Raw genomic sequence first — 19037 nt, 5'->3', positions numbered from 1 at the left:
TACAGTTATTTAAAAAGCGATTGGAAATAAACTTCATTAACTGTCATGACAGGAAAGTTTTTTTGGAGAATTTTGTAAAAGCATTATAGTATTGAACAAAACGTTAACCGAGTAGAGTTTCAACGCACTGGGAGAGGCATTACTACGAAAATGTGGTTTTTCATGAGTTAAGTTATCTCCGTCTCTGTTAACAACCACTGTTTGAGAAAATGTTGTCAAGGAGAGTAAGTTAACCTGTTACATGCTACAACGTAATTCCCAATAGAACTTGTTTTCACTTTTATTAATTTTTATGTATATATTTTTATTCTAAGGTCCTGGATAATGTGTTAATACCTTTAATTGTTTAATTGTAATAATTCGTGTAAAGTTATATAATTTTAACTTCACATTTCATTTTAATCCTTGTGCTTTAATATTTGGCCCGGCATGGCTAGGTGGGTTAAGGCATGCGACTCGTAATCTGAGGGTCGCGGCTTCGCGTCCCCGTCGTACCAAACATGCTCGTCTTTTCAGCCGTGAGGGCATTATAATATGACGGTCAATCCCACTATTTGTTGGTAAAAGAGTAGCCCAAGAGTTGGCGGTGGGTGGTGATGACTAGCTGCCTTCCCTCTAGTCTTACACTGCTAAATTAGGGACGTCTATTACAGATAGCCCTCGAGTAGCTTTGTGCGAAATTAAAAAAAACAACAAACTTTAATATTTAGTATATACTAGCTGGAGTACCCGTTCCCTGGACGGTAGTTACGTAAACTTATGATTAATGAAATGTTATTTTACGACATTAAAAGTTGCTTCCTTTATATGTAATTTTAAAAAACGCCAATAAAAGCTGCAAGACACAAATTGTGGATACGCTAATTTACATGTATCTCCCCATGGACACAATGAGCCTCCATACCAAATTTAGTGAATATCCACAAACAGGAGCGAAGTAATTGTAAAAAAACGCTCATAAAAACCACAAAACGGAAAATGCGAAACTGAAAATTTATTTTTACTCTCACATTGGACCTAAACGAACCTCGAATACCAACTTAGATAAAGATCCATCCATACCATACCATGCGAAGTAGTTACATGGGCGTGCAACAAACAAAAGACAGTACAGTTATATTTATATAGATTTTTGCCTGAACCACAATAAACACTTTTCTTAATCGTTTTTGCAGTTATTGTTAACTTTAAGTAATTCGAATAACTGCGTAACAAAAATTACGAAAAGGTTTTACCTATTGTATAAGTCTATTATGACGGCAAGAACTGAGAAAACTGAATATGCTTGTTGATTTTTGTTGCTTATAATGATCAAATTTGACACTATTCTGCAAACATACTTGTCATATTGCTGTTTCAGAGACTGTATTATTTTATTTTGCTTGTATCTGCGATAGTTGTTGGATTTCATAGCGACTTTGTGATAATTAGTAACACCTCCCGACAAATGTTATTTCCTCTGAAGGTTGTTTACGATACTCCAGTCTTATGTTGAGTACCAGCCATGTAAGCCTGCTCTTTCATCTCACATCACGTAATATTGCAGCATTGCTTGACCTTGTCATGAAAATTCTGTGATTTCATTTTCTTCTATTTCAGTGTTGTCTACCTTCAGAGAACGTACCATACTCGTATTCTACTCTAAATTAATGTGTAGTGCTGAGATACAACGTGATATATGTATTGTAATCAAGCTGCAGTTGAGCTCATACAACAGAAAAATAAGCTTAACTTACGGCCATTATTGATATTATTTGTATAAACGTCATTTAACACTCTTCGCTGCATTGTTATCGGCTGTACATGTAACAACACAACACCGTCACTGTAATTCAACACGAAAAATCTGTCCTCCTTATTCAGAATTTCTTCGTTGAAAAATGTAACGAGTTTTATGCCGTTGTGTCAGTACATGACTTTCACAATTTACACTTCTGTAACTAGAAAAATGATATATCTTTAGTTAGGAATATTTAGGTAGATTTTAAATGCATTTTAATACAGGTTTTATGCTGTTAGTTTACAATACTGAAAATAGAACATGAATAGTTATGAGTTTCCACTTGTTTGACAATGCTTCTGTTTTATACTTTTCCTGAGGTTTGAATCATGTTAAATGTTAAGAGGTGGTAAATAGACGTTAATAAAGTTTGTTATATAAAATAGAATGAACATTGACATAGATAATTTAGAACAGTGAGATATCATTATGGAATTATTATAAATTATCACTGTTGTATAAACACAATTCATTTTTTGTGAGGTGCAAAGTCTTCGGTCTTTCTTAGTCTAACAGCCAGTTAGATCCTACTCATATAGAAGATGCACATTGTAGAGTAGGCTCTAGATTTTTCTGTATTTGTATTTAATAAAGACCTTTATTATTCTGCATAAGTTTGAAGTTGAGTCTTTCCATTGATGTCTACGTTATTTTTATTCATTACAATATGTTTGATTCCATACTGTTTTAAGTAGCTTAATATTTACTAGTTTTATACAACAGTGATAAATTGATAAGTTGAATTTAGCTTTACCTGGAAATATCGCAATGAATCCTAGTAGTAAAAAGTATATTTATTTTGTTGAACTTCTCGCAAAGCTCTATGGTTGTCTGCTCTAACTATTCCCAATTTTGAAGTATTAGACTTAAAATAAAGCATCTTGTCAAAGCCAAATCACTACCAGTACGTTAGTTACCATGTAAATGAATAGTGGGATCGACCGTTAGATAATAACGCCTTCAAGAAAAAAAGCATATTCGGTCTTGGAATTAGATCTCACAACATATCAAGTCAGAATTAAATAATTTCGTTTCATGCGGTCACATCTTTTGATGGCATTCTTTCCTTTCGTTAATTTTTCACTGTGTTTGTGATTCAGTAATGAGATTAGACACCAGGATCCCCTGCCTTATAGTAAAACTCTCTTTAATGAACCATAATGTTCAGTAATGTTTGCAAATGATAAATTCCACGTCTGTTCTGAGCCATCTGAAGTGTAAATACCTGAGTAGGTAGCTTTCTTGATACGCATCTTATTCAAACAAGTATGATGAAACGTATGCTTTCAACCTTTCGACAATATTTTGTCTAACCTTAATATCTTTACAGAGCGTTCAAGCAAAAAAGACAGAAGAAAAGAGCAAGTTTTAACAGTATACAAATAACTCAAATAGATTCTATAGTGTTGAAACGAGTTGCATCCTTCTTTTAGATTAATCTATACAAAATGATGTACTTATATAGGATGTACTCTTTATTAAATGTTTTATCTTTACAACAAGAAGAGCAATAAATTTTCTACGTTTAAACTAATTATTTCTCTTAATTTATAACATACGTTACATTGTGTATTTTTCACACAGTGTAATGTTTAATGGTCTTATACAATACATAAAAACTGTAGTAATTCTTTAGAATTAGTCAAAAGTATGGTGCTGTATATGTTGTCAAAGTTACTACCATTAGGGGCATAGCCCATGGACCCAAACATTTTAGACAAGTTCAGTTGCCACCTGCAAAGTTTCATAAAGATCCGTGATTGCATGGCAGATAATTTCACACACAACAAATGGTCAAATTCAAATTTTTGATTGAACACTCTTTTAATACAGCAAGTTTTGTCAGAACTAGAGAAATACAATTGAATATCTATGAAAGGCTCAAACGCCTGTTCGTTCTTGCCAGGACATCTATAACACAGCTTGGTTCAACTTTAATATCACGGTGAATGTATAATGAGGCCTACTTTGCTGGGCCTGATAACTTTAAGTTGTATATTATATATATAGGCCTATATATTTATTTATGATTTAAAAAATAAGACAAACCACTCAGTGTGCCATTCTGAAATTTGCCCAAAAGGTTGTCTCAGAATGCATAATTCAGGCTTTTCATTTATGTTTTTATTAAAAAATTTCCCAGGGGGCATGCCCCAGGACCTTCCTAGCATGGCTTCGCGCCTGCGGCGCTTGCATCAAGCACTCGAACTAAACCCCTTCCTCCCAATGGTCATTTCTGGCTACGCCCCTAACTACCATGAATAGACATTGAAAACTGAAGACCAAATAAACTAGCTGTTATCGTAAATGAGACTTAAAAGAAATTATAAGTAATATGCTTACTAGTCTGGCATGATTTTACGTACTACACAAGGGATTGTGAGTAAAATGTTTTTACTAGTACGATTTAGAACCAATCTCTGAAAAAAAATCACATAAATAGTTCACTCATGGTTCACACTAGTGGAAGCACGGGATTCTCTGTAAAACACTCTCTACCTTTACAAAGAGAAGCAAATGGTGGAATGAAGTTGAGGCAGAAAAACACAAAGTTCCGAGCTTAAGACATAAAAAAATCTGAAATAGACGGTATGGTTCGTATGTTATACTGAGGTGTGAAAAACAGATCTATTCAAATTTTGTGGTTAGTTAGATTACTGGCGCATTTAGTTTTTCACTGAGCTCGGTGCTTTGAAGAAAGCTTTGCCTTATATTAGGAATAATCTTATGATGTTAATTTATACAGTACAAAATATGAGGATTTAGTATTTATTACCACAACTTTGAAAAATATAATACTGCAATACTAGCTACGAATTTTTTTTTACTATGGGATTGGTGTGTTTTAGGAAAAGTTATTTTAATGTTCAAGCCTAGTTTCGTCAAATACAAATAATAACATCTTTACAAGATATAGAAATTATACAGCTACAAAGAAAACTCTAAATATCTAGTATTAATATTCCAACGAGTGTGCTTATAACAGCTATCATATTACCTAAACTACATAGATATGACTTCTAAAACTTCAGTTTTTCAGTACTATCAGTGTTCATGCTCTTGTGGAATGAATTCGTAGAGAAAAGGGGAATCGTAAAAGTAATGCGCGTCCTGAATATGACGTATTACTCTTCCATTAAGCAATTTTTGGCCATATTCCTCGGCTTCATAACTACTGTGGGCAAGACCAGCTTTAATCAACCAGTTGACCAATTGTTTTCCAGTGAACACCGATTTAAAGGTGCGATTCTTCCAACTGCAAATATATAAAAATATACAATTCTTCTTATATAATATCAAATTGCAATAAGGTAAAAATAACATTTTTTATACTCTAGACCAAGCTATACAACAGAGGTAAGTAAAGCCAGTTCTTGTATTTTGTTAAAAAATGTTTTATTGAAATTTTAAAATACATGTCTTCAATTATTGATCTCATAAAACATTTTACGCTAGGTTTTAATTCATTTTTGGTAAATACTATTCTTATAAGAAACTCATTTATTGTATTATTTTAATCAAGTTAATATAACCTAGTTATTCTATATGATATGTTTACAATTATATAATATAATACGCTAAAAATTAAAAGAGGCATCCCTTACTATGTCCTGCAGATATACAGTTTTCTGTCTAAAATCAACAGACTTACCAGGTGTTGAGATAAATAATTAGATTTATGATGTTGATTTTAACATGACACATTCTTAGCTACAGCTATTGGACTGAGTAAGTGAAATAGCAATTCCTTATCATTCTGAGTTTCTTTTTCTAGAACTGGGACACTGATGCAAGAGTGTTTTTCTAATTTAACAAAACATAAAATAGCAAAGAATGATCTTGTTTTTCAACTGTTATCATAACAATATATAATGACAGAAATTCGTTGGAATGGAAAAAAATAATAAACCTTCAAACAAAATAAAAACATTAATTTTAAATAACATTCAGAATGACTGGTTTTGACACACATACGAGTATTTTTGTAGAAAAAGAGATAAATATGCCTATCAAAAGCAAAGTTTACGTAAAGAAGATTTTGTTTGTATTAAACATAAAATTATTTTTTAAAAACTTTAGATAGAATTATCAACGTTTCACGCTGGTACAGCAGTATGTTTCCGGATTTACATTGCTAAAATCAGGTGTTCGATTCCTCTCGCTGGGCTCAGCAGATAGCCTAATGCGGCTTTGCTATAAGAAAACGCACACACAGAATTATCAAATCCCTTGGAGTCAGACCGTTATTCTGTCAGATACTAACATTCTTGGTGGACATAGTTACGTATAGTAGAAGTTAACGACACTATCATGCTATTTCATTTTAACGAATAATGTGTGCCCTGAAAGGTAAACGTTAATCAGAGACTGGCTTTTGTTACATCCACTGCAATGACTGTAGACGATTTATGAACTACAACCACTCATCACGCGAAATATTATGGTGTTTGTTGTATTGTTTATTTAGCGAAGTGGAGGAAAGAACCAGAAATTACTGAACTATGTCGAGGGTACTAAGAAGAGGTCTATTATTTTTGCGTGTTTAATATTTTTGTCTTATGTTAGCAGGTGAAAATTGTAATCATTCTTGCATCAAGTTCGGCTAATATGTATGTATTATAGAGTTCAGCTGTGTTCAGACTGACTGAATCAAAATAGAAAATGGATACACAATGTAACCGTGAAACAAAACAATTTACTATCTGTGTGATAGAAGAGAGCAAAATAAACCAAAACAAGTTCAGTCGATCCACTTATTTTTGGACTACAATTATTATGGTGTGAACGCCTTTTAAAGCTGACGAAGCATAATTATAATTTTCAGGAGATGAAAGAGTACATAATAGTGGATTGAGCAAAACGCGTCGTTGACTCTGGATATGATAAATATGGTGTGGCTGAAATACTATTGTTATTACAAAATGCACTTCCGCAAGGTCCTCAAAAGTGTTCTGTTTTAGTGTAAATAAAACTAATATTAAGAGTAACAACTACTTTTATTTCTTCCCTTTGAAGTTCATATGCCATGCTGTGTTGAGGAACCTCTTATGATTTGACTGCTTGATATCTCAGTTATAATGCTCGTTTCAGTGCTTATGAACATGAGGGATTCCAGATGCTGTCAACAGGTTCCTCAGTCTTGTTCTTCTATTTTTAGCTTCGAGAAACACCTCTTACAGTGAACTTGAGCGATGAAAGTTGTCAGAAGAAAGTGAAACATTTTATATAAGTTGTCACATGCTTTGAATGCATTACATAGTTATCAAGCAACTGAAAAGCACACGTTAAACACAATTTGCACCTTTGAAAATTTTGCACGAAGCGATATACTTCTGTTCCTCTCTGTGGTCAACCTCAGATGCAACAGTGGTGTAAGTGTTGCAGTTGTTGCTAGAACATCATCATTACATTTGTTTGAATGAACATATTATGTAGTTTCAGAAGTTTCTTCACGGTGAGTTTCTTGAGCAACCTGTACATTATTTGGAAATGTTCGATGTAGGTAGTGATTTTATAGCTGTTTCTAAATAGATGAATATATAATCATTGTATCATGTAAAAATCCCATTTATGATATTATCATATAAAAGTAATTTACATATCAGTCTAATAACAGTAACCTGGCTTATTGTACTTAACTCATTTCACTGAATATTACTAGCAAACTTTTCTGACGTTAGGCAAAATTCGCCACGTACGTACAATGCGCCATGGCAGTGTAATTATCAACCTACCTGTACTGACCAGATAGACCGATTATCATCACCTCATGTCACTCACCTATAATAAGCATTCAGCTTGTTAAATGAGGGTCGTTATTAAGCAAAGCCCCACAAAGGGCTGTCTGTACTCTGTCCACAGGTATTGAAACCCAGTTTCTAGCGATATAAATTCGCCACTGGTGGGACGTTATATGAGGTTCTGGCATTTTACTGGCCTTGGTGCAAAATTATTATTTGTATGCAAAATAATGATAATCTAGTAATCTTGCAGTTGAAATACAAAAATAAGGACATACTGTACAGTCCCATTATTGCTGATGAGATTCGCCAAGTATCGCCAAATTTTTGCCAGTGAAATTCGTCACCAAAATTGCCAAATACGACAAGTCAATTACCATCCATATAATAGTTGTAAGTTGAGTTCATAACAGTGCATTACTATGCCATTATACAACTTGAAGACCCATTAGTTTCACACAAAATTTATTCTTCTAGCAATTTAGGCTGACAATTTTGACAATTTTTTGGGAAAAAAATCCTTTGTCGGATAGCTCTATAATAAATATGAATATCAGCAAAGCTGTCAAACTATAGTAATTAATCCACCATTAAAATAATAGTGTCATTAAATTGATATTTATATAAGCAAAACTAAACTTTAGTATAGTTTTTACTCACAGATACACTTTCTGAGGATTGCTCATTATTATTCAAATAGACATATTGAACGGCAAATGCTGATTCAATACATACATAGACACCCGCAACTTTCTGAGTTTAGAATATTTGCGATTTTGCATCCACTGGCTGTCTCTCTTTTCCTATATTATTTCTCATTTTACCATATAAAGTTTACGGAGTTTTGTCAACATTAAATAACAGAATAGGCCCAGAATATGCTCATACTATGCAGTTACTTCATGATTTTTTATTAATATTTTTATACAAACCACAAAGCTATGAGGTAATAGTTAAGAGAGAAGTAGAGAAGTAAGATGCTATAACTTGTAGGTGCATTTACATAGCACACAGTAATAACAGTCAAAATCAGTCAGACGTGAACAGATTTACACAAGTATCAACGCCTATACATAGAAAGTTACCGAGAATGTCCGTCCATAGCATAAGCAAAATTCTAAAAATAGATTAGTGGTTTACAGAATGTGACGTATTTGACCATTTAAAACTTTTTTAAGAGGCTATACACTTGCTTTATATGACCTGAGTTATGCAAGATGGGGATATAAATATTACCTATATATTATAGGTCTAAATGTACTCATTGTTTATTATACTATTCTAAGTCAGCTTGACCATTAGGGATAGATAAAGGACATTGGTTTTAATTTATGAACACGAGCTTGAGTTCTAGGTGAACCTATTGAGATTTTGTCATGTTATCCAACAAGCCAGTGTTTCAGTGAGCACAGTTCAATGCCATTTATGTGTACCAATGTACATAATAGTGAACAGTTTTCTTGAACAAGAAATGTTAATCTTTCTCAATTAGAATATGAAGAAACATCTGAAAATTTTAACATAACAAAGCTTTCGTTTTTTGTACCTTAAGGTGGTCCATAACATTAATCAAATAAAAACTGCAAATCAACTTTGTTTCCCTGATATCATATTTTTTCGCTGGTTCGATATTTTTACGAAACAGCACGTAAGCATAAAAGGCAAAAATGCGTAATATAGAATCATTTATCATCAATGATTATCAACATAAAGTATAATAAAACATTTTAACAAAGAAAGAACATATGTTTATAATACATACTAACTAAACAGATGAGCACTTGTAAAGTAAATGCATTTTAATTCATATGAAATATTTCTTTAAGTCGTAAAGTATGCTCAGTAGTACCTTAAGTTTTATTTGATGTATCTTTAAACATCACAAGAGCTCTTCTTCTACATACAAATATGCGATAAAGAAATTAAATAACATCCTTAGAAAATATACACGAGAAAGAAACTTTTAACAAAGCACTGTGTTCAGAGAAAGTATATTCTTTAAAGATTGTTTAAACACGCGCTTTGACCCGTATATAAAAATGTTTGATAAAACCTTTTTAACCTTACTTCAAGAAAAAATAATTGAAAATCAATTTAAAGGTAAAAATATCTTCTAACTTACAATAATTTGTTTTAGGTAAAATGAAATTATTTCTTACATTAAGAATTTTGGATTCTAGAAGGATATACAACTAAGTCCTTCAGTTTCATAACATTGAATAAAACCATTTTTAGTTTTACGCAAATATTTCTTTCTTTTTTAAAGATAGATTATAACTTGAAAATCTTTACTTGAATATGTAAAAAGCTTTTAGTTTTACGAAACTGTGGCTTTCAAACGAAGAGAGAAAGGAAGAGGAAGAAGAACATTATATGTTTGCTTCATCTGTAACTCGATGTTATATCATTTTTTTTTATAGCAAGGTCTCTATATAAGCCATATGTTTTTGTGGGGCAAATTGTTTCAGGAATACTATCCTTAGCATTCTGTCAAATCTCGAAGTCAGGCGCTGTTTTAAGGTGGTAGTTTTGAATTCAATTCCTTCACTTGTTCTCTTCCTTCTGATGCTAGTTCCAGACTCTGATCCATTAAACTGCCCGAACTTAGTAATGGTGTTCTAGGTAGGTCATCTAGTAGGTAGGTCATTGGATATAATCCAATTTCAGTCAATATATCAGCAATAAATATCACTAATTTTTCAAGTAATGGGTAAACTTTGATAAACCCATATTAATCATTCTAGAAGATCATCAATATTCAGGGCTTTATTCTGAAAAGGAGAATTTGCAGCATTTTATCAGAGTTCCTTAATGTTGATGACGTTTTTCTTCTGAGCTACACACACACAGTATAGTGATTATATCATTTTACATTGTCTCAAGTGGTCAGAAAAGGTTCTTTTGTATGTTAGTACAAGAGCAAGAAAATCCATTGTGATACCTTCAGTTTTTGTATTATGTCTATTGCCTTAATTTCTGGGAACTACTAGCTGAGTTTAAGTAAAGGCATTATTTATTTGTGGTTTGTAGTAGCAGTACAGTAAACCTTACCATACCTGTAACTAGCTTTTCGTACAAGTGTCATAGGTTAATTATGTAATAGTTTATTCCTTTGCAAGTAGTATCATGCAAGATCTGGGTTCTTCATTCGTTTTACTTGGAACTCCCAAATCATTGACAGTCACTGTTACTACAACGATTTTCACAACTGCAATGATCCAGAATGTGGACATTTAATGAACATACATGCATTCACTGTCTATTGAGCTGATCAGTTTTTGTTAAAGCGTTACTGTTATGGACGATCAGGTACATCAAATTCATACTCCTTTGATATTTGCAATGAGTAAATATTCCTTCTGGAAATTGTAAGTGCATTAGCTATTTCAGCGATGCAAGATTCACACAAATAACAAACTTTCTATTATGCATTCGTGGACTTGTCAGTTTTAATGTCACTAACTACGTGCCAGAAAGTTTCTTCTTTGTCATGCAGTATTCGTATTTATGATATCTGAGTTTAGTAAATCTGTTTATGATTACATGTCGCACTCTGTTATTCACTTGAAAGAATACGACTTTTATTCCATTATCATTGAAATCACTATACATTAGATATACATATATAATAAAGCGGAGGTCTTGTCTCAGAAGAACTGACAATTAGAACTTCAACAAAAAATATTTTACTAGCTGAAATACCTAACCACAGTCTTTAGTTCATTTAAAGAGTGTTCCTCAGTGGCACAGCGTTATATTTGAGAATTAATACAACTAGAAACCGGTTTTCGATATCCTTGGTGAGAAGAGCACAAATAATCTTTCCTATAGCTTTGTGCTTAATAAATAGCAAGAACAACATTTAAAAGACATTTCAACATTATTAATTGCAGACAGAAGATCTTGAAGAAAGTGGTTACAAAACATCAATAATACTTCATAAAATCCAATAAGCTGTAAATACATGTTTTGTCATGGATTGTGACTGATATTTGAGTGCTGATATTTTTACAGACTCTGTTTACAGATTATTGCTATCTTCAAATAGATCACGGAATTCCATCTTTCTGGTTCTAATTCCAAGCTTGTTTTTACCTTCTGGAAACAACTGCTAGATTTTTTCAGTAAAAGAATGAAATATGTGGTCAGTTATCAAAATTTTATCCGGTAGATACATTGAAGATCTTTCAACATAAACTTTATCAGCCATTTGAAATGACAGATACTGGATATCATGAGAGTTTTACGTCTATATTTATTATTCAGCTTGAGTTGCCAATATCTGGAAGCCAAGTCTGATGTCCTGAGCAAATAGATATTTTTTACCACGTCCTGAAATTTGTCTGTTCACATGTTTTGGTAGTTTAGGAAGTCTGAGGCTATATTTCTCCTCCAACAAATTGCAAATGAATTGAAACTGGGTATAATCCTCTACATGAATGGTGAGAAATTCATATTCAGAAGAGTAGTTCTCTGTTCATATCAAATTTGTCTGTTCACATGTTTTGGTAGTTTAGGAAGTCTGAGGCTATATTTCTCCTCCAACAAATTGCAAATGAATTGAAACTGGGTATGATCCTCTACATGAATGGTGAGAAATTCATATTCAGAAGAGTAGTTCTCTGTTCATATCATTTTCTTGAATCAGCAACCAACTCCCTCTTCTCATTCATGTATGGAAAATGACATTTTCAAGATTTTTCAAATTTCAGACTTAAGGTTTTAGAGAGTACAAAATAACACCGAAATGGGTACACGTTAAAATATATGATTTATTCACGACACCAAAGTTTCAAACTTACTCACTTACTTTGAAGTACTTGCAGGTTAGATTAGTATCTGTACTAATAAGAAGCTTGATAGAATATTTATAATGGAATTCTTGTCTGTTGACTTGAGAAACAAAGCTAGACACTAAGTTTAACTTTAGAAAGAAAAACACTGTTAATTGTCTGACACAAGACAGCAAAATAACACAAGATAAGTTCAGCCAGTAAGATGAATATGCAAGGCGAGAAACGATCATAGTTTTTTTACTGGATAGGATCGAGAGATTCAACTATTATGTATATGTTTGAAAAAAAAATAAAGGTTAACCCTTTCACATGACATATGTCATCTATATTACCTAGACACTCTCATTAACCAAAATAGGGAAGACAGAGTCTTTGGATTCTTTTAAATCTTTACACACTGAGTGGTTAGGGCAGTAATAAGGTCAATGTTAATAAAAACAACAACACCAACGTATATACAATAATGTAACAAAGATAGCATAACCGTATATCTACGGACTTACAACGCTAGAAACGTGGTGGACAGAACATATATAACTGATTCTGTAGCTTTGCTTAATCATAAACAACTAACCACAACGTAATGTTAGGTTGTATAAATACAAAGTCATTAATTTTTTCTTCTGTGCAAAACATAAAGTTTACTAGCTTTACTTTATGGTCTTCGCTATATAAATGAAAACAGAAATATTACCATGGCATAATAATATACTAAATCAATAATAGATTTACCTATTCAATCTAGGTGATATGTTTAGCGTATCAAGTCTTAGAAACATTTATACGTTGAAGTTCGATTTTTGGATAATTATCAAAACGATAGCGTGAGAAGTTATACATGTTTACATTTACTTATAATACACTAAATTCAATTGATTTTAGTGATTGACATGGTTATTATTAATTCATGAGATTACTTCATTGCGTTCTGTACAGTGTTGTTAAATGTTTGTCAGAAATAGCATAAAATAATGATAATGTGGAAGTAAAACTAACTTTCGTCATTCCATCGACATTTGTGGCAATAGATAAACAGACAACAACAAAGTTGAAGTCACAAAACTCACGTGATGTCTTTCGGCAATTGTTGTATGACGCTATCAAAATGGTATGTAACAAATTGATAGCAAACGTGACAAGTTTCCTGATCCAGTTCATCTACAGGTGGCAGCACTGGAGTTTCCTTACCGTATCGTAAGTTTCTCCAACTAAAAGCACACATAATTGGTTTCAGTATAAATATAAATAAATAATATGGTATTTTATAGTTAAGATATTTTATTTAAGTTGAAGACATAAGTTTCTGAATGTAGATATATTTTTTAAACTATAAAATCATAAAGACATTTGTGGCTGTTTTGGTCATCATAATATCTGGCAAAACAAAAAAACATTAATTTAATTTTAGAGTTTTTCAACAATATAACTTTCATGCTTATTGGTTCTTAGTTCAACTCTAACTGAGAAGACAATTTCAAAATGAGTTTTCCCTTGTTTTTTGTCAAGATTTTTGTGAAAGTTCTTTGTCTTTCGGAAAGTAATTTCCATAAAAGACCTGTTTTCAGTTTTTAATTTCAAGAGACAGGAGTGGGATGTTTAGATAATTTTTCATTGAGATAGATTTACTTAATAAATTATCAAACTTTGCGCAAAAATAGTTTTTAGTTAGGGCAACTGCTACTCCTTTTCCTCTATTGATTAATAAAATTGGGATATTATTGTTATTATTCAATTTGTTGTTAACCATATTTTGTTTTTTAATTGAATTTGAGTAAAGAAGGTGGTAAAAACAAAGGCTTTTTGTTATAGCTTCTTTTACTGTAGTTCATGATTTAGTGTGACTTAATGTACTCTCTACGGATCCTAAAATTTTGTAGGATGGATTATTTATGGCTAACTGGAAATTATAATCCTTTTGTTAATATCAGATTTACTTCGAGCAGCTGTAGAAAGGTATACTACTCATTGATCTTCAAAGGATATGAATGCTTTGTTTAGATACTTTTAATGTTGTAAAATATCCTTCTTTTCGTGTGTTTTTTCTATTGTTCTTCGCTTTTGGGGTCAGTAATTATATTTACCATCTTATTCTATTCGTTTTCATTCACGTGATTTTCTAAAGTTTCAGCTTCACAGAATCAGTAATTCACGCTCGTAAATTTTGTTTATTAAATTCAAGACTATTTCACGATTCAAGAAATTTCACCGGTGGTTTTAAACAAATGCCCTATCGAACTGTATAGATATATTTACAACGGCAATTGGAATTTAGTTGTATGTTGTTCAAATCGCACGATTTCCAACCCGATTGATAGTAATATTATAAGAAGAATAACTGTTTTTGTGTAAAACATGTAAGGATTTTTGCAGTTATGTCTCTAACACTTGACAACATAGCTATTTCTATTATTAAAGGCCAAGCTTAACAATGAGAATAACACATTTTTATAACACTTTTCTATACTACGGTATTGATAATTAAATTCTACACTGCAAATAACACCTATTCACATTGCTTAATTAATTAATACAAAATACATGCACCCGTACAAAGTACTCAAAAGTTTAAATTCAACTATCGTATTTTATGTAAAATATATTGGTAATTCAAGCCCTAATTTGTCTAACTTTTTATACCAAATTGTTTTGAACTACAAGTTTTAACAAAGGATACACTAATTTTCCAAGAAGATTGATAAAACTAGATGAAAAAATACAAGATAATTTTAGTACTTAGTATCTCTAAAAACAATCTAGAAGATGTTAACAAACTGTAATTTCTTAGACCCTTAGATGTTATCTCATAAACAAAAGACATATTTATGCTATCGGAGAAGAATGTGGCGTTTATTTCTTACACTCCAAGACCACTTCTGCTTGGATAAATCTTTAGCTTAGTTATATCAATAAAATTACAGTTGAAATAACGCATAGGTAAAGATCTGAAATAAGAGTGGCATAGCTTCCTTTTTGTGTTGATACCGAAGAATTCTAAGATTATCACCAAACTGTGACTTTTAAGTTAACAAGAGTAACTACAATTTTCTTGGCTCTTGATGAAACCAACAATGAAATAAAATCTTTCAATATCATGTTGTTAGTATAATGCAGTACCTACTGATCACTTTCTTATTGTATATCTATTCATCAGTTCTATTCCGTTTTGTTATTAATCTATTTTTTACATCATTACCATCTTTTCTCTTGTAGGAAAAACTGCATACAACACAATAACTACTAAAATACATTACAACCTTAATGAAACAACGAATTGAGCACTACAGAGGCGTATGTCATCAAATAGGTATCGTTTGTGCAAGTAGCTACACAGCAATGCTGCCATGATTTAATGTTACCGCATCCTGATTATTTATACACATTTTCTATAACTGAAGACTTATTTCACATCTATTAATTTTTGAGAAAAGCATATTTCATCTTTCACCATTCTTTGGTTCCAGTCCAGCGGTGAGTCTTACCGAACCATGGCACTTGGTGATTTATACAACAAAGCAATTCATAGTTTATCTTGTTTTCTTTTAAGAACAGACCTCGAAAAAGTTATTTCTGGTGAATAACTGCAATGCTGGCTCCAGATTGTCTTCTAGAACTTATCTTATGCTACAACTTTAATTATTATTGTTTAGATTGTTTCTTTAAGGGCTGAACTGTCCATTTTTTCCATTGAGACGCTTCGTGAGTTGACTTGGCAAACAGTAGATGACCTGTACTATGAAGCTTAGATTTTCTTATGATAATATCGCGGATCCACAGTTTGGTTAAATTGAGCTCTCTGAAGTGCTATAAGAAATCTTGCGCAATAAACCCATGTATGTGATTAATGAATGTTTCTATGAAAGTGAGGGATTATGATCAAGATCTGACATGCAGTATGGTGGCAGCATTAATATATGATCCAGCATATTAATTTAAAATCTATTTGTAATCTATTAGTAAGTTAGATATATAAATTGACAAAAGGTTTAATAAAAATGTTACACTATACACGTTCATAATTTATATTAAAACTAAAGTTAAAATATAGTTTTAAGTTTGTGTGAAATATAAATGCCTCAAAATAATAAAGTCCAAATAAACAAAATCAAAATAGAAAACTGAAACTATCAAACCTTTTAACAAGTGAAGCACTTAAAGTTCGAACGTCAAGGCCAAATATTATGAATAAGTAGAAACCCTGTAAAATATTAATTAATTAAAAACCAAATTATCGCAATTTTCTAATATTATTGAAACATTTTTTTATTTAATGCTCAAATAGACATTCATGGAAAATAGATAATTTTGTCTTTAAATGTAATCTCTGTGTCTTGCATTGATTTCCAGTGGCGTTATTTAAGTATAGGCTAAAGGGGGGCTCAGTCCTAGGGCCCATGGTGCTAGTAAAGGCTCATTGATAATTTTATTCTATGTACAATTACATGAGACGTAAGGCACACAAAAATTATTAGGTCCTGGGTCCACACAACATTAAATCTGCCACTGTTGATTTCAAAACTATTTAGGCTACCTGCCGTCTTTAATTTTGGAGTATTGACTATATGGAAAGCAGACAGTCATCACCATCGTACCACCCACGATTCACGTTAAGGAAATGACAATCACTCCTATAACGCACCTACAATTTATATTTCGCGTAATATTTTGTGGTATCGCACAGATTCAAACCATTTTTGTCAGTCTCAAAATGCACAGCTTTATGTAAGCCACTGATATAAAAGTAACTGGTGGTTTGATATTTACCATTCTCTTTTTTAAAATTTATTTACCACAATGTTCCTAGACAATCTGCAACAAACTATTCCCTTAGAACATTGTGAAAAGCATTTCAATCTCTATTTCGCAATATACACAGTGATCAAGAGACTTAATTCCATACTAAGTCTCGAAATATTTGGAAACCGAGAGAAGCTGTATGCACGACTTTGGTTAGCAGTATAAAATCCAGTTATTTTCAAATAATTAGAAATAAATAGCTAACTTTTGTTCTATGAATGTTTTCCTAGGCTGCAATTAATCTTTCCCTAAGTTGGTGAAACCATGTATTATGTTTGAACATATTAATCTTTCCCTAAGTTGGTGAAACCATGTATTATGTTTGAACATAATAATCTTTCCCTAAGTTGGTGAAACCATGTATTATGTTTGAACATATTAATCTTTCCCTAAGTTGGTGAAACCATGTATTATGTTTGAACATATTAATCTTTCCCTAAGTTGGTGAAACCATGTATTATGTTTGAACATATTAATCTTTCCCTAAGTTGGTGAAACCATGTATTATGTTTAAACATAATAATCTTTCCCTAAGTTGGTGAAATCATGCATTATGTTTGAACATATTAATCTTTCCCTAAGTTGGTGAAATCATGTATTATGTTTGAACATATTAATCTTTCCCTAAGTTGGTGAAACCATGTATTATGTTTGAACATATTAATCTTTCCCTAAGTTGGTGAAACCATGTATTATGTTTGAACATATTAATCTTTCCCTAAGTTGGTGAAACCATGTATTATGTTTGAACATATTAATCTTTCCCTAAGTTGGTGAAACCATGTATTATGTTTGAACATATTTTGCACTATAATCCTGGAACTACTAGATACATTTATTAATTCATCATATAATTCCAATGGAACTAGTAGTTAATTAACACGATACAACAACGCAAAGAAGAACAAAATAAATAATTACAGTTGCAAAAAGTATTATTTTATTTATAATTGTATTTATATATTTCGTCATTTTGTTATTTGTTCAGACTGGGTACATTGGATGTCTTTGTTTGTTTGTTTTAGAATTTTGCGTAAACCTACACGAGAGCTATTTGCGCTAGCCATCCCTAATTTAGCAGTGTAAGACTAGAGGGAGAGAAGCTAGTCATCACCACCAACCACCAACTATTGGTCTACTCTTTCACCAACGAATGGTGAGTGGTATTGACCGTAATATTATAACGTCCCCAAGGCTGAAAGGGCGAGCATGTTTAGTGTGACGGGGGAGGGGAACATTGGACCCAGCTGGTAGTTTAAGCAATAAACAAATATGTGTTCCAGATTTTTAAGTATATTATTAAAAGTCACATCAAGAATAATTATGTTTAATTACAGGATATAAATTTTATTTACTTGTTTGTTGTTAAGTGCAGTAACTACACAATGGGCTATTGTACTGTGCCCACCACGGGTATCGAAACTCAATTTTTAGCGTTGTAAACCTTCAAACTTACTAAACCGCTTGGGGAAGAATATAAAATAAAGAGGCAAGCCCAGCGTCACTAGCTTTTGTCACCTTTTAGTTACAAACATTACAATTGTAAGATGTTACGCTTTTCATCTCTCATACATTAGCTTCACTAAGTGCACTTTGTAACTAGGGGTTGCAGGTAAGCATGTTAGGCGTTAATAAATATAAATTGGCAAAGACAACAACTTTTTATTTTTATTATTTTGTATCACTGCGCTCACTCCAGAGTTATCACACAAATAAGTGTTTCTTTTGAACCTTTTCTGAGCTCGTTAATTTTTATACCTCAAATTTTCTGGAAAAGTTATGCACTTTGGTGACTATTGCTATTTACTAATTGAGCTGAGGTCTTTTGAGTAAGTTAAATGACAATTAATGCATTATATAGCACAAGTTTTTATAATAAAACCATAATTACAATGTTAGCTTTTTCTATATACAAATTATTTTATA

General features: G+C 32.0%; 1 protein-coding gene across 1 annotated transcript in view; it reads right to left on the bottom strand.

Moving 5' to 3' along the window:
- Positions 1 to 3307: 3307 nt before the first annotated feature.
- The window catches only part of LOC143252932 (lysosomal cholesterol signaling protein-like), a 94554-nt gene continuing 78824 nt past the window's right edge, over positions 3308 to 19037 (bottom strand). The window contains exons 16-18 of the mRNA XM_076505823.1: positions 16448 to 16512; positions 13385 to 13525; positions 3308 to 5036 (exon numbers count right to left, since the gene is read on the bottom strand). Of these exons, the coding sequence (XP_076361938.1) occupies positions 4826 to 5036; positions 13385 to 13525; positions 16448 to 16512 (417 nt within the window). The 3' untranslated portion in view covers positions 3308 to 4825. The remainder of the gene's footprint in view (positions 5037 to 13384; positions 13526 to 16447; positions 16513 to 19037) is intronic.

Source organism: Tachypleus tridentatus, chromosome 6 (assembly GCF_004210375.1).
Source record: "Tachypleus tridentatus isolate NWPU-2018 chromosome 6, ASM421037v1, whole genome shotgun sequence".
NCBI classification, from domain to species: Eukaryota; Metazoa; Arthropoda; class Merostomata; order Xiphosura; family Limulidae; genus Tachypleus; species Tachypleus tridentatus.
Note: the sequence above shows the minus strand (reverse complement) of the source record. Positions and strands in the feature narration are given on the sequence as shown.